The sequence below is a fragment of the Epinephelus fuscoguttatus genome, linkage group LG17 (assembly GCF_011397635.1).
Source record: "Epinephelus fuscoguttatus linkage group LG17, E.fuscoguttatus.final_Chr_v1".
Taxonomy (NCBI): Eukaryota; Metazoa; Chordata; class Actinopteri; order Perciformes; family Serranidae; genus Epinephelus; species Epinephelus fuscoguttatus.
In genome coordinates this window covers 41,833,528-41,846,560 of record NC_064768.1, presented here as the reverse complement: position 1 = coordinate 41,846,560, position 13,033 = coordinate 41,833,528, and the positions used below count along the sequence as shown (strand labels likewise).

General features: G+C 42.6%; 1 protein-coding gene across 8 annotated transcripts in view; it reads left to right on the top strand.

Annotated features, from left to right (window-relative positions):
- LOC125904848 (zinc finger protein 665-like) overlaps window positions 1-13,033 on the top strand; it is a 113,859-nt gene that overhangs the window by 82,033 nt on the left and 18,793 nt on the right. For 3 of the 8 annotated variants that reach the window (XM_049602522.1, XM_049602526.1, XM_049602527.1), the window contains one exon: window positions 6,420-12,282. The exons of 2 other annotated variants lie outside the window; for them this stretch is intronic. In XM_049602522.1, coding sequence (XP_049458479.1) covers window positions 6,420-9,695 — 3,276 coding nt within the window. In that variant the 3' untranslated portion in view covers window positions 9,696-12,282. Of the gene's footprint in view, window positions 1-3,833; window positions 4,056-6,387; window positions 12,283-13,033 lie in introns of those variants that run through there. 3 more of the 8 variants (XM_049602523.1, XM_049602525.1, XM_049602524.1) reach the window with 3 other exon arrangements.

The following is a 13,033-nucleotide window of genomic DNA, read 5'->3' as shown; positions in this document are numbered from 1 at the left end:
TTTCTTGAGTTCAATGCTCAGGATATTAGATAGCTCAAAATTTGCCATTGCTGCACTGTATATGGTAGAATCATCCGCATACATAACAACTTTTGCATTATTCAACACTAATGGAAGGTCATTTGTAAAAATTGAATAAAAAATGGGACCTAAGCAGCTCCCCTGTGGGACCCCACAGTACAGCTCTTTGCTGTCAGACAGGCTGCCATTAAATAAGACTCCTTGCCTTCTGCAGGTCAAGTAACTCCTCATCCAGGACAAGGCAGTAGATTCAAAACCATAACCGCTGAGTTTTTCTAGCAAAAGACAATGATGAATAATGTCAAAAGCAGCACTAAAGTCTATTAATACTGCCCCCACTAATCTTTTCTCCTCCATGCATCTCAGCCAATCATCAGTCATTTGAGCCAGTGCTGTACTGGTTGAATGCCCTTCTTTGTACGCATGCTGGTTACTCATGAATAATGAGTTGCATGTAAAATAATCTTGAATTTGAGCATAAACAATTTTCTCCAATAACTTGCTCAATACAGGCAGCAGACTGATTGGGCGACTGTTGGGACCTGTGAGGGCAGATTTACCATCCTCCGGCAGTGGAATAACTTTGGCCTCTTTCCAAATTTCGGGGCACACACCATGCTTTAGACATTTATTAAATATATGGCATACTGGGTTGGATATATATCTTGCTGCAATTTTTAGTAATTTACCATCCAGATTATCTATGCCTGGAGATTTGTCATCAGCGAGGGAAAATAGACACATTTCAACGTATTGTTTTTCAGCGTATTCGAACTTAAACAAACACCTCTTTCCCATCATAATACAGTCCTTTATGATTGTCTGTGGCCCTATGTCCTCAGCAGTACTCATGGCATTTCTCAATGTCTGTATCTTCGATGTGAAATAGTTATTGAAATAATTTCCTATGTCTTGTGGTTTGGTAATAAACGTTCCATCTGTTTCAATGAAGGAGGCAGTTGCATTCGTGCTCCTGCCCATGATATTGTTTAGAATCTTCCACAATTTCTTGCAGTTGTGTCTGGCTTCGTGAATTCTGTTCTTGTAATATTCCCTTTTTTTTTTTTACATCTATTAAGTTTAACCACAGTATTTCTTAGTTTACAATAGTTTTGTCTATCAGTTAGAGCATGAGTTCCATTTACAATCCTTTCTGCCTTATCACGCTTGGCCATCAATTCCATCAGCTCACTGTCAATCCATGGCGCACCCTTAGACCTAGAAGTCCATTTTCTTAATGGTGCGTGTTTATCTGTAACACCCATAAATAATTTCATAAACACACTTAGTGCAGTTTCAGGGTTATCCTCTTTGCATACATTAAACCAATTAACCTCACTAATCTCTTTTACAAATAACTCTGTATTAAACCCTCTAAAAGACCTTTTATACTTAATTGTTGAGAGGGTCTTAGGAATTTGTTATTCTTTTGGTTGCAACGAGATTGTGATCACTAAAGCCTACTGATATGGATACAGCTTTAGAGCATTTTTCAGGAATATTAGTGAAAATGTGGTCAATGCAGGATGATGTATTGTTACCATACTTGTTCGGAAATATTCTGGTTGGCTCTGACACTACCTGAGTCATGTTACATGTTTTGGCTATTGAAGAAAGCCTATTCCACATTGGACAATTTTGATTAAGAGCATCAATATTCAGGTCACCCATAAAATAAATTTCATTGTCACCATCTCCTGTTTTATCCAACACACCACAGACATTATCCAGATATTTTGCATCAGCACTAGGCGGTCTATAACAGCACCCAACTAATATTGGTTTTATATGAGGTAGGTGTACCTGTAACCACAGGGCTTCTATCTCATCTATCATTAAATCATTGCGTATTTTTGCTGGAATATAACTCTGGATGTAGATAGCAACACCCCTCCATATTTATTTCTATCTTTCCTGAATAAATTGTAACCTTGTATAGTGACCTCTGAATCATTGAATGATGAGTCCAGATGTGTCTCTGATAAAGCAAAAATATGAATATCATGTAGTTCAACCAGACTGCATATTTCATGTATTTTGTTTCTCAAACTGCATACATTCAAATGAGCAAACGACACTCCCTTCTTTGGTAGTTTTAAAGTTGTTGATTGAAGAGAAGGCATGGCATCAGAGGGAAATTCATACCTTTAGAACCTTCAATTGTCTCTGGGTGGCTTTGGGGTACTATTGCGGGGGTGAATTACCAGTTGGTCATGCCTCAGAAAGGCAATTTCACCTCTCGCCTGAGCCTCCCTCAACTTAGGGAGTAGTTCTCTCCTTTTCATACGCACAGCATCAGTGTAGTTCTCATTAATGTAGATCTTGGACCCCTTCAAATTTTTGGCTCTTTCCTGAACATTTGATCTGTCCTCGAACTTAGAGAACTCAACCACAATGGGTCTAGGTCTTCTGCCGCCTATTAACGGTTTGCCAGTGCGGTATGCACGATCAGTTTCGATGTCCCTATGCAGCTTGAGTTTATGATAAGCTATTATGGCAAGGCTTAACTATACAGACCAGTGAGCAGTGATAACTAACATGTCTTTGGGGTCATCGGGTGGGAACCTCCTTTCACCAGTGTTTCGTCTAGTTGGTCCCACGACACCTCCAGGAGGCTAGACTGTGATCTTTGGCGTCTCAGAGACACTCCCCTAATGCCAGGTCTCACTGCTCCCCACACCAACCCAACAACCTCCTTTACCTTACTTACACATGGCTTTCTCAGCCCAAACAGCACTGCCACCTTCAACAAACCCAGGCTCCATACATGCGAGCTCCAGGTAGAGACAGTGCTGATACTGCCTTTCCTAGCTAATTCACCATACTCTATTTCACACGCTACATAGCATAACTACAATATAAGCTAAAGTTAAAGGAGATAGATAAACTCACAGGATCAGCAAGCACACTCACCTTGCAGCATGGGCTCAAACAAAATGGATTCAAATAGGCCACTCCCACACTTAAATAACCTTCCTCTTCCTGGATTTCCTCCTGAGAGGAAGTGGATCTCTCCACCTGATCTCAAGGAGTTACATAGATTTCATCTTAGATTTTATCATCAACATCTATTTCTAGCTCGTCATAGTCTTGTTTTTGTCATGGAAAAAAAGTGATGTTGCAGCAGCCCAAAGCTACTGTCATTACCGTCTGTCCTGCATCTCTCTCTCTGTCTCTCTCTGTCTCTGTCTCTGTCTCTCTCTCTCTCTCTCTCTCTCTCTCTCTCTCTCTCTCTCTCTCTGTCTCATTGTGTCATGTGGATTACTGTTAATTTATCATGCTGATCTGTTCTGTACAACATCTATTGCACGTCTGTCCGTCCTGGAAGAGGGATCCCTCCTCAGTTGCTCTTCCTGAGGTTTCTACCGTTTTTTCCCCGTTAAAGGGTTTTTTGGGGAGTTTTTCCTGATCAGCTGTGAGGGTCATAAGGACAGAGGGATGTCGTATGCTGTAAAGCCCTGTGAGGCAAACTGTGATTTGCGATATTGGGCTTTATAAATAAAACTGACTGACTGATTGATTGATTGATTGATTGTTATTACACGCTTTATTCAGAATATTAATATCTCCAATCAAATTATGCTCGGAGCTGAAAATGCTCGTTTTAAATATATTAATAAATCCTATCTTAAAATCCCCAGGGGAGGTGGTTAACTAATTAAAACAAATCCACTGTCAAACTATGACCAACAAATTCTTCAGTTTATAAAATCTGTCTCGAGGTGAAGTGGATAAGGATAAAAACCGTCTTTTAAGACTGAAGGTGGGAGGAGTCTAGCGGAAGTTGTATTTGTGTTTCCGGGTCATGGCGCTCCTCTCAGACCGACCTCAGTTAGCATGTTAGCTGAGTGTAAACTGGGATATAAACAGGTTTTGTTTTCTTTGAATCGATCTGTGGAAAATCTCCACATTTCAGGATCTTTAACTTTAACTCAAACGACAGCTCGCGACGTTTCCGGTCAACTATAAACCGGAAGTCAGCCGGAGCTCGGTGTTTTTTTTACAGTCCGACATGAAGCTGCGGAGAGAAGCAGGTTGGTTTTTTTTTGTTTTCTGCTGACCGAAACATCTTTACTGCCAATGCTAACCGTGCTAAGCTAACGTTCGCTACAGCGTCCACACACAGCCTGTTAGCAGCTAGCAGCTAGCTCCTGCTACTTTGATTATTGTGTTAATGAGGCTTTTTGGAGGCGGTGGAACAAAGTTACTTTTACTCAATTACTGTACTGAAGAGGAACTACAGGTACCTGCATTTCCGGGCTCTGCTACTTTAGCACTGACCTGCAGATACTGAGACAATCACAGGTACATGTACTCGGATACTTTCCTACAAGAAGCACACACATGTGCAAGTCATTAGTAAGTTACTAGTTACTTTACAAATTAAGATTTTGTCCTCGAAACATATGAAAATGTTTTGGTTCAGCTGGAACAACGAGTCAGTTACTGAATTAACAGAAGATAAATTTGCTACTATTTGATGATCATCAAGTCATTTTCCCAGCAATATCTTTATTGATTCTAACACCAATAAACATACACACCAGTGTTTGTGTATATATATTGTCCACTTGTGTAGAACCACAAATGGACAATAAATTAAAATAAAGTAAAATAAAATAGAAAATAAATGATAAACGTTTAGAAAATAAGGGGAAAAGAAAATGATAAATTACACATGGAGAACTGTGTTGTACAATATCACACACTTCAGTTTAAGTATTAATGTACAAATTTTGACAACAATATATAAGAAAAACAACATGTTGACAGATTTGGACAATGCAGAGCGTCTCTTAAAGCGCGTCCACAGGTACCTTCAACACGTAGGTGAAGTTTGTCCTCTCTGGCCGACACATGAAGGGACCCCACATGCTGTAAAAGAGTGATTGATTACACCAGTGATTTGCATCCTGGCTCCTGCACAATCTCCAGCACCTGGGCAACCCACTCTCATTCTGAAGTCGTCAAAATCTGGCGCTTGGGCAGTAACTTGCAGCGTCAGACACTGACGATAAAAACTGTCCTTTAATGTCAGCATGATACGCAGCTGGTTGCTGTTATAGTTTAACGGTGCCCTGCGGTGTCAGTTGGGTGATCGGCTAACATCAGACACCTTTTGGTTGATTATAAAGAAAACCTCCTTAATTTCTGAAGATGACCTGAACTGTTACTTTAGAACCTGTTTTGGGTTTCTGCTGTGCTTCTGTAAAGTAAAATAATTTCAAAACTTTGGTTTTCAGACACATGGAGCGGTGTGTCCTGATTTATGAAGTGAATAAAGTAACAGTTCACGATGACTGTCTGCAGTGTGGTGTCTGAGTAAATGCATTTAAAGGTCAACTGTGTAGGATCATCAGTTACTGTTTGGAAATATGCTCGCCATCAAAAGTGAAACTAAAATCCAACCTCAGATTTACTCTCTTTTGGCTTAGGGATGCACGGTAGTATCGAAACGTCATCAGAATCAGCCTCATCATCGTACTTTTTCTTATTGTGTTTCTTGTCTCCATCTGCTGGTGAGCCGTCACTGTAACAGTCTGTATAATATGATGTTAATTCCACGACAGAAGAGATTGACAATCATTAAAATTAGGTGGGAAAAGTGGATATATCAGTATTGGTCATCGGTCAAATGAGTTGTTACATGTCAGCATACCGGATGTCGGCAAAAAACAATATGGTGCATCCCTAGTTTGGCCGGTCTGTGAAGTCCAGACTTTTAAAGTGTCGCGAATGAGCATGTGATGCAAAATTGCACCACTCTCTTCACTCGTGCTGCTTAATTTGCATATTTCGTGTCACTAGTGCTGCATCCATCGGGCTGCCCAGCAGGAATATGTGTCTAATTGCATTTTAGCGATCACCTAGTGGTAGAGTGTCTGCCCTGAGACTGGGAGGTCGTGGGTTCGATCCCCGGCCAGGTCATACCAAAGACTATAAAAATGGGACCCATTGCCTCCCTGCTTGGCACTCAGCATCAGGGGTTGGAATTGGGGGCTTAGATCACCACATGATTCCCGAGTGCGGTACCGCTGCTGCTCACGTGCCCTGACTTTATGTGTAATTGTGGACACAACATACAAGAGTTAGTTAGTCACAGGTAGACCCACTCAGTTTGAACCCCTGGTCAGGTGTGGCTTGACGAGGCTAGCTGCTAGCGCTAGCATCAGATCTTCAGGTGAGAACTGTTTAAACCTAAAAAATCAAAATAATAAATGAATTTTGTCACAGCTGCTGAGCTACGATGGTACTGAACATATAAAAAGTGGTTCACAAAAAGAAAACGTGGACATCAAGCTCGACTTTTATAGAAACTGTTTTTCTATAATGTGTTTGTGTATTTCCTGTTTCCTGTTTTTGCAGACGTCCAGCAGCTGTTGGTGGTTAAAGAAGAGGTTCCCCCTGAGCAGCAGGAGTGGAGCTCCAGTGTGGACCAGGAGGACCCAGAGCCCCCACACATTAAAGAGGAAGAGGAGGAACTGTGGAGCAGTCAGGAGGGAGAGCAGCTTCAAGGGCTGGAGGAGGCTGATATCACCAAGTTCACATTCACTCCTGTCCCTGTGAAGAGTGAAGATGATGAAGAGAAACCTCAGTCTGAGGGACACCACTGTGGAGGACCAGGACCACCACCAGGACCAGGACCAGACAGGAACTCACATCCAGATTCTGAGGACAAGACTTCGGACTCCTCTGAAGCTGAGACTGAAACAGACTGGAGGGACAGGAAACCGTTTCGCTGCTCTGTTTGTGCTAAAACATTTAAACACAGAGGGAACCTGAACATGCACATGAGAACTCACACGGGAGTGAAACCGTTCAGCTGCTCCTTGTGCGGTAAAAGGTTCACTCAGAAACCGGGTCTGGACTACCATCTGAAAACCCATACGGGAGAGAAACCCTTCAGCTGCTCTGTCTGCGGTAAGACGTTCCGACACAAAGGAGCCGTGACGTACCACATGGCGACCCACACAGGAGTGAAACCGTTCAGCTGCGGCGTCTGCGGCAAAAGATTCCGGCGGACTTCACAGCTCAAAGCCCACAGGTGCGTCAGTGAATATTCGCGCCTTCGCAGAGGCGATGAACGCAAGACACCATTGAACTGCTCTGAGTGCAACGCCACGTTCCCCAACAACTACCTCCTGGTGATGCACATGCGGATGCACAAAGGGAAGAAGCTGTTCACCTGCTCCGTCTGCGGACAGAAACGGCAGTTCAGTTCACATCTGGAGATCCACATGAGAACCCACACAGGAGAGAAACCCTTCAGCTGCTCTGTGTGTGGTAAGACATTCTCGCAAAGAGGGATCATGTCGCAGCACATGGCGGTCCACTCGGGCGTGAAGCCGTTCAGCTGCGGTGTTTGCGGCAGGAGGTTCTTTTGGCATTTCCAGATCAAGAAACACAAGTGTCTCGGCGAGTCCTTGCAGCGAAGGAGAGCCGGCTTTAATGGAGAGGGCTGTAGAGAACCAGAACCAGCCTGCTCAGATCCACAACCAGATACTGATAAAGATACCAGACCATCTCCAAAAACTGATGACAATGTTGACATCGAGTTTTGGAAAGAGACTCGGCAGCATCAGTCAGGGTTTACTTACGGAAGGACTAAAAAAGTCTCTGTAAATGATGGCTGCTCTGATAACAAGGCTGAAAATAAACTTGGTGAGGTCGGCAGTGATTTTTGCAGACCGCCTCAGAACTATGTGAAAACTGAGGGCAAAACTGTGACTAAAACAGGAAGTAATAATACCTATGAGAAATCATTCAGCTGCTCTGATAACAGGACTGAAACTAAACCAGGCATTGTCAGCAGTAATTTTTGCGGTCAGCCTCAGAACAACGTGAAAACTGATGTCTCTGTGGGTGAAACGGTTAGTAATAATACAGACAAGAAACTGTTTGGCTCCTTTGAGTCTCATGAACGATCTGAGGACAGTCACACTCCGCCAACCAACAGGAAACCGTTCAGTTGCTTAAGTTGCGGGAAAGGCTTTGCGTCTGGAGGACATCTGACGAGACACATATCCGTCCACACGGGAGAGAAGCTACTCAGTTGTGTCATATGTGAGAAAAGATTCACCCTGGAGTCGCAGCTCCTGAGCCACCAGTGCGCTGCTGACTCCCCTCAACCTCATGCTGCCAACAGATTACTGATCAGCTCCCAGTGCGGAAAAGGGTCAAACCGTAAGCACAATCTCCAGGTTCCCATGAGGATCCACACGGGTCTGAAACCGTTCGGTTGCTCAGTTTGTGGCAGGACGTTCGCCAAGCGTGAAAACTTGCGTTCTCACATGATGTGCCACAGGGGAGACAAACCGTTCTGCTGTTCGGTGTGCAACGCTGGCTTCATCGACAGCGAGGCTTTAGTCCAGCACATGAGGATCCACACCAGACAGACACAGTTCACTTGCCTGGTGTGTGGTAAAGAATTTGCGTGGAGACGATACCTGACGAAGCACATGGAGGTCCACACAAAGGAGAGAATCTACAGCTGCAGGTACTGCGACCAAAACTTCCTTTGGCATCATCAGCTGAAGTACCATCGATGTGCCGCTCAGTCATCCACAGACCGTTATCAGGGTCAAGCTGATGGAGAGGACTGTGGAGGACCAGAACCAGCCAAGAACTCAGATCCAGATTTACGACCAGATACTGATGATATGCCTGAAGACTCCTCCGAGACCGAGACGGATGACAGCGATTGTTGGAACGAGAACAGCGGATGTCTGAAACCAAAAGTCTTGCAGAATCATGAAATTTTTAACAATCGCCGGCCAAAGATTTGTAGCAGAAATCCCGAAGCAGGGAAACCATTTTCAGGAAGTCTGAGCCAAAACATGGCAGCTTGTACAGGCAAGAGGGGGATGCTGGAGAACCAAGAGCCGCAACACATTAAAGAGGAGCAGGAGGAACTCTTGGAGGGAGGGCACCTTTATGGTTTGGAGGCGGCTGATGTCACCAAGTTTCTGCCCACTTCTGTCCCTGTGAAGATTGAGGATGATGAGGAGAAACCTCAGTCTTCACAGCTTCATCAAACACAAGCTGATGGAGAGGACTGTGGAAGACCAGAACCTGCCGAGAACTCAGATACTGATGATAGCGTCAATAGCGACTTTTGGAAGGAGACCAGAAAAGGTCCATCAGGTGCAAAGTTGTCAAAGGTCAGGGCCGAACTCGAGAGTGACGGCAGTGTCGACAGCGTTGACAGCGACTTCTGGAAAGATGACATGAAACCTCAGCCTGGTTCGAACTCTCCAAATGACAGCGAGATTCCCCAAAGTGACCCAGGTTATAATGCTCTGAGGAGAGCGCACAGCTGCCCCGAGTGTGGGAAAAGATTCCTCCACGACTGCAACTTGAAGAACCACATGAAGTACCACACGGGAGAGAAGGCGTTCTTCTGTCCCATTTGTGGTCTCAAATGTCTCTACAGGTCCCACCTGGAGATCCACATGAGGACTCATACCGGAGAGAAGCCTTTCCCCTGCCCAGTGTGTGGTAAAAAATATGCACATAAGGCGAGCATGCAGTCACACATGGTCGTCCACACCGAGGAGACAAAGTACAGCTGTAGTGTGTGCGACAGAGGCTTTGCCTGGTACACGGAGCTGAAATACCATCAGTGTGTTGGGGAGTCCTCGCAGGAAGATTTGCATCGGAGAGAAACCATGTAGGACAGGGACGAAATTTCGACTTTTGCATGTTTGTGCATTAGAATATTTTGTGTTGACTCATGTCACACGTATGTGAAATTGCTGAAATAATGAATGAACTTCCACCAGTACGTACTTGGTGTCATAGGTCCCCAGAGGATCTCAATGCTGATTGGCTATTGTGGAGCGAATTGGTCACTCAAATTTAGATTTTTCTACTCACGCAGATAAGCGCATGACAAGAAATCACGCTACTTGCTTCAGTCATGCTGCTTCATTTGCATCATTTGTGCCAATCTAGTGTCCATTGCACCATGGTCATGATTAGGCACAAATTCATGCCAGGTGATGCAGTGGTGACAACCCAAATGATGCAAAGAAAGCAGCGCACATAACAACAAAATTTTGTGTTCACACTAAACACGGTGCAAATTTTCGCGTCACGTTAATTGCGTGAGTTTGAACGCTAGAATGCTTGAACACTTTTCATTGAGCAAAATTTAATGAAATGCTTGATAAATAACGGCAGTATGTAATGATGTCTGTCAGTGTATCTTCACACAACAGTTCGTATGATATCCTATGAATTTGCACTCCACAAATGACGTTATGTCCTCTATGTCCTATGTAAGTAACGTAAAGTTATGGAGGTTAGGTTTAGGAAAAGAAACACGGTGACACGTATCTTAAAATGACTCAAAGTTTTCACAGATCCAAACACCTGACTCTAGGGGAGAGTCCCATCCACCAGCCCAACCTGCCTTCTTACAAGTGCTCAGGACTGTTTCCTTGTTTTCTGCCATCAGTGCATTGTTCACATGATCACAGCCTTACAAAATACATGGGATATGTACAAATTTGGTGCATAAAATGTGAAAACCATCTTGTTATAACGGGAAACATTTCACATTACCTGAGTCCGACCATTTTTTGTTGTATTTTTTGTTTGGCATTGTAGCTCTATGCTTCTCTCATTTCGTGCATGGAGCTGGAAGTGATGTATTGCAGTTTTGTACCACTTCCAGTGTCCGCCATGTGGCGCTAGAGAATACACACTAAGCATTCGTTATGTTGCTGTTGCGTCAAGTGTGGACCGCACAACGTAAAATTTACGCCAGTTGAATTATTTTTTCTGCAGTCTGTTCTCACAGATTTTTAAGTACGTTTTCCTACAAAAAACAGCGTACCCAAATGTGTATGTATCCCACGTATTTTGAAAGGCTGTGATCACGTGACCAATGAGCTGACGACAGTAAACAAGGAACCAGTACCTAGCGCTTGTAAAGAGGCAAATTGGAGTGATTGATGGGTCACAAAAAAACGGACTTTCTCCTGGAGTCATGTGTTTGGAACTTTAAGTCATTGTAAGGTACGTCCTTACTCTGTTTCTTTTCCTAAACCTAACCTCTGTAACTTTGCATTAATTGGAAATGTACTGAGTGGTATATGCACTGGACAGCAGTTTGTAATGCCGCCAGCATATACAGTTATGTAAAGAGCGAGAACATCCGTATAAGGTGGATGGGTCCAACAAACTTCAGACTTTTACCCGGTAGTCAGCTGTTCATTTACCGTGTGAATTTTAAGACAAACCACCATGTGTATCCAAACCTAACCACGTGCTTTTGTTCCGAAACTTAAGGTAGTAAACCTGAAAACTGTGTTTTGCCAAAAGTGTACATTTCCTGTGAAAATGGAAGTGTATTTTGAAATGACACAATGAATGTGACAAGCGTAAATTGACACGGCGTTCCAGAATGTCCAAAACTGATGCAGGAGGCTACCCTGAGCATCACATTTTGACGTGTAGGTACATGGACAAAGCAGCGATAAATTTGAATAAGAATGCATCGAGGAGAAGGCCTCTCCCTCTGGTCTGTTTTTGTCTCGTTCCGCTGATCAACACATTCGAGTAACGCTGACATAAATGAAATGTATGAAGTGATTCAACAGATAAATCCGATTTTGGCTGAATGATGGTGGCACACATTTAAACATAAATCGTTGACCACTGAGTTTGACTTACTGGACTTCTCTGACTTACCTGACTTACTGGACTAACTAGACTTACCGGGTTAAGTTGACTAACATGCTGCAGCCGATAAACAGAAACCAGTGCTTTCAAAATTTTTTGGGAAAACTTGGGCTCCAGAGTTTCTGTTGGGTCACAGGGCATACCGAACATGTGATGCACCAAACCGAATGTCCTGTACCCAACAGTTCAGAATGAATACATGTCCTGTCACACCACTACTGAACCCTCTTAAAACTACAGAAGACAACTTTCATGGTTTATCATTCTTCTTCCGCAGATGACAGAACTCATACTCGGACTTTTCTTGGGGAACTTCCTGTCTGTCTCTGTTCCTAACCCTCATCATACCAGATCAACAGGAAGGTCGATGACGGAAGATGTTCGGTGTCTGAATTTCACTGTCAACATAATTCATGAGCAGTGTAACACTTTAAATATTCAGATTGATCTCAGGTCTTATTGTTCTGAACTTGTTGTACTTTAATCATAAATTCAAATCAAATAGCTGAATTCTGACAGATATTTTATCAACTTTATTTTACTTGGAAATTAGCTTGAGTTAATAAAATGTGAATCCAAACTCAGTGTTTTTGTTTCTTTAAATGTTCCTGTTCATGGTGAAATGTTGTTGCAGACATAACTGATATTGAGTAAGTTTTTTTTTATGCTGATACCTTTGTACTTTTATTCTGTAGCTGTAGTCCAAATAATCAGAGACAGTCTTAAAATCTATCACTTTATAAAATAATGACGGTTTGTCGCTACAACAGAACGTTGGTGGTAGAAGAAGTACTAAGTAAAAGTATTCGCACCACAGTGTAGAAAAACTGTTACAGGTTTAAGTCCTGCATTTAAAATCAATTAAAAATACAAAAGTATTAAAATCAAAATATACTTAAAGTGAAGAAATCCTTATTAAAACCCAATATGTAAATTGTACTTTTTTCTCTCTAGCATTCATCGTATATTATGATAAAAAAAATCCACTAGATGTCGCTGTGTCTTAACAGAAAGTTAGTAACCTAAAAGAAAATGTCCCTCCAGACATGAACACTCTGCGTGGAGGGATTTTCATCACCATGTTCTATCAACTTTATACAAGAATAAAAAGTTTAATAAAGGTTGAATAATTTCTTCAAAAACATGCTCCACAAAAACACTTAATTTGTCCTTTTATGGTAAAGGTAGTGATGCTAAGCTAATGTCATTAAAACTGACTGTTTGGTACAAGTTAAAAACACAGGAATGCAGCTACATACTGGTTTCAAGGTATACTGTGATATTGAATTGAATTGAATTTGATTGAATTTATTTTAATTTGATT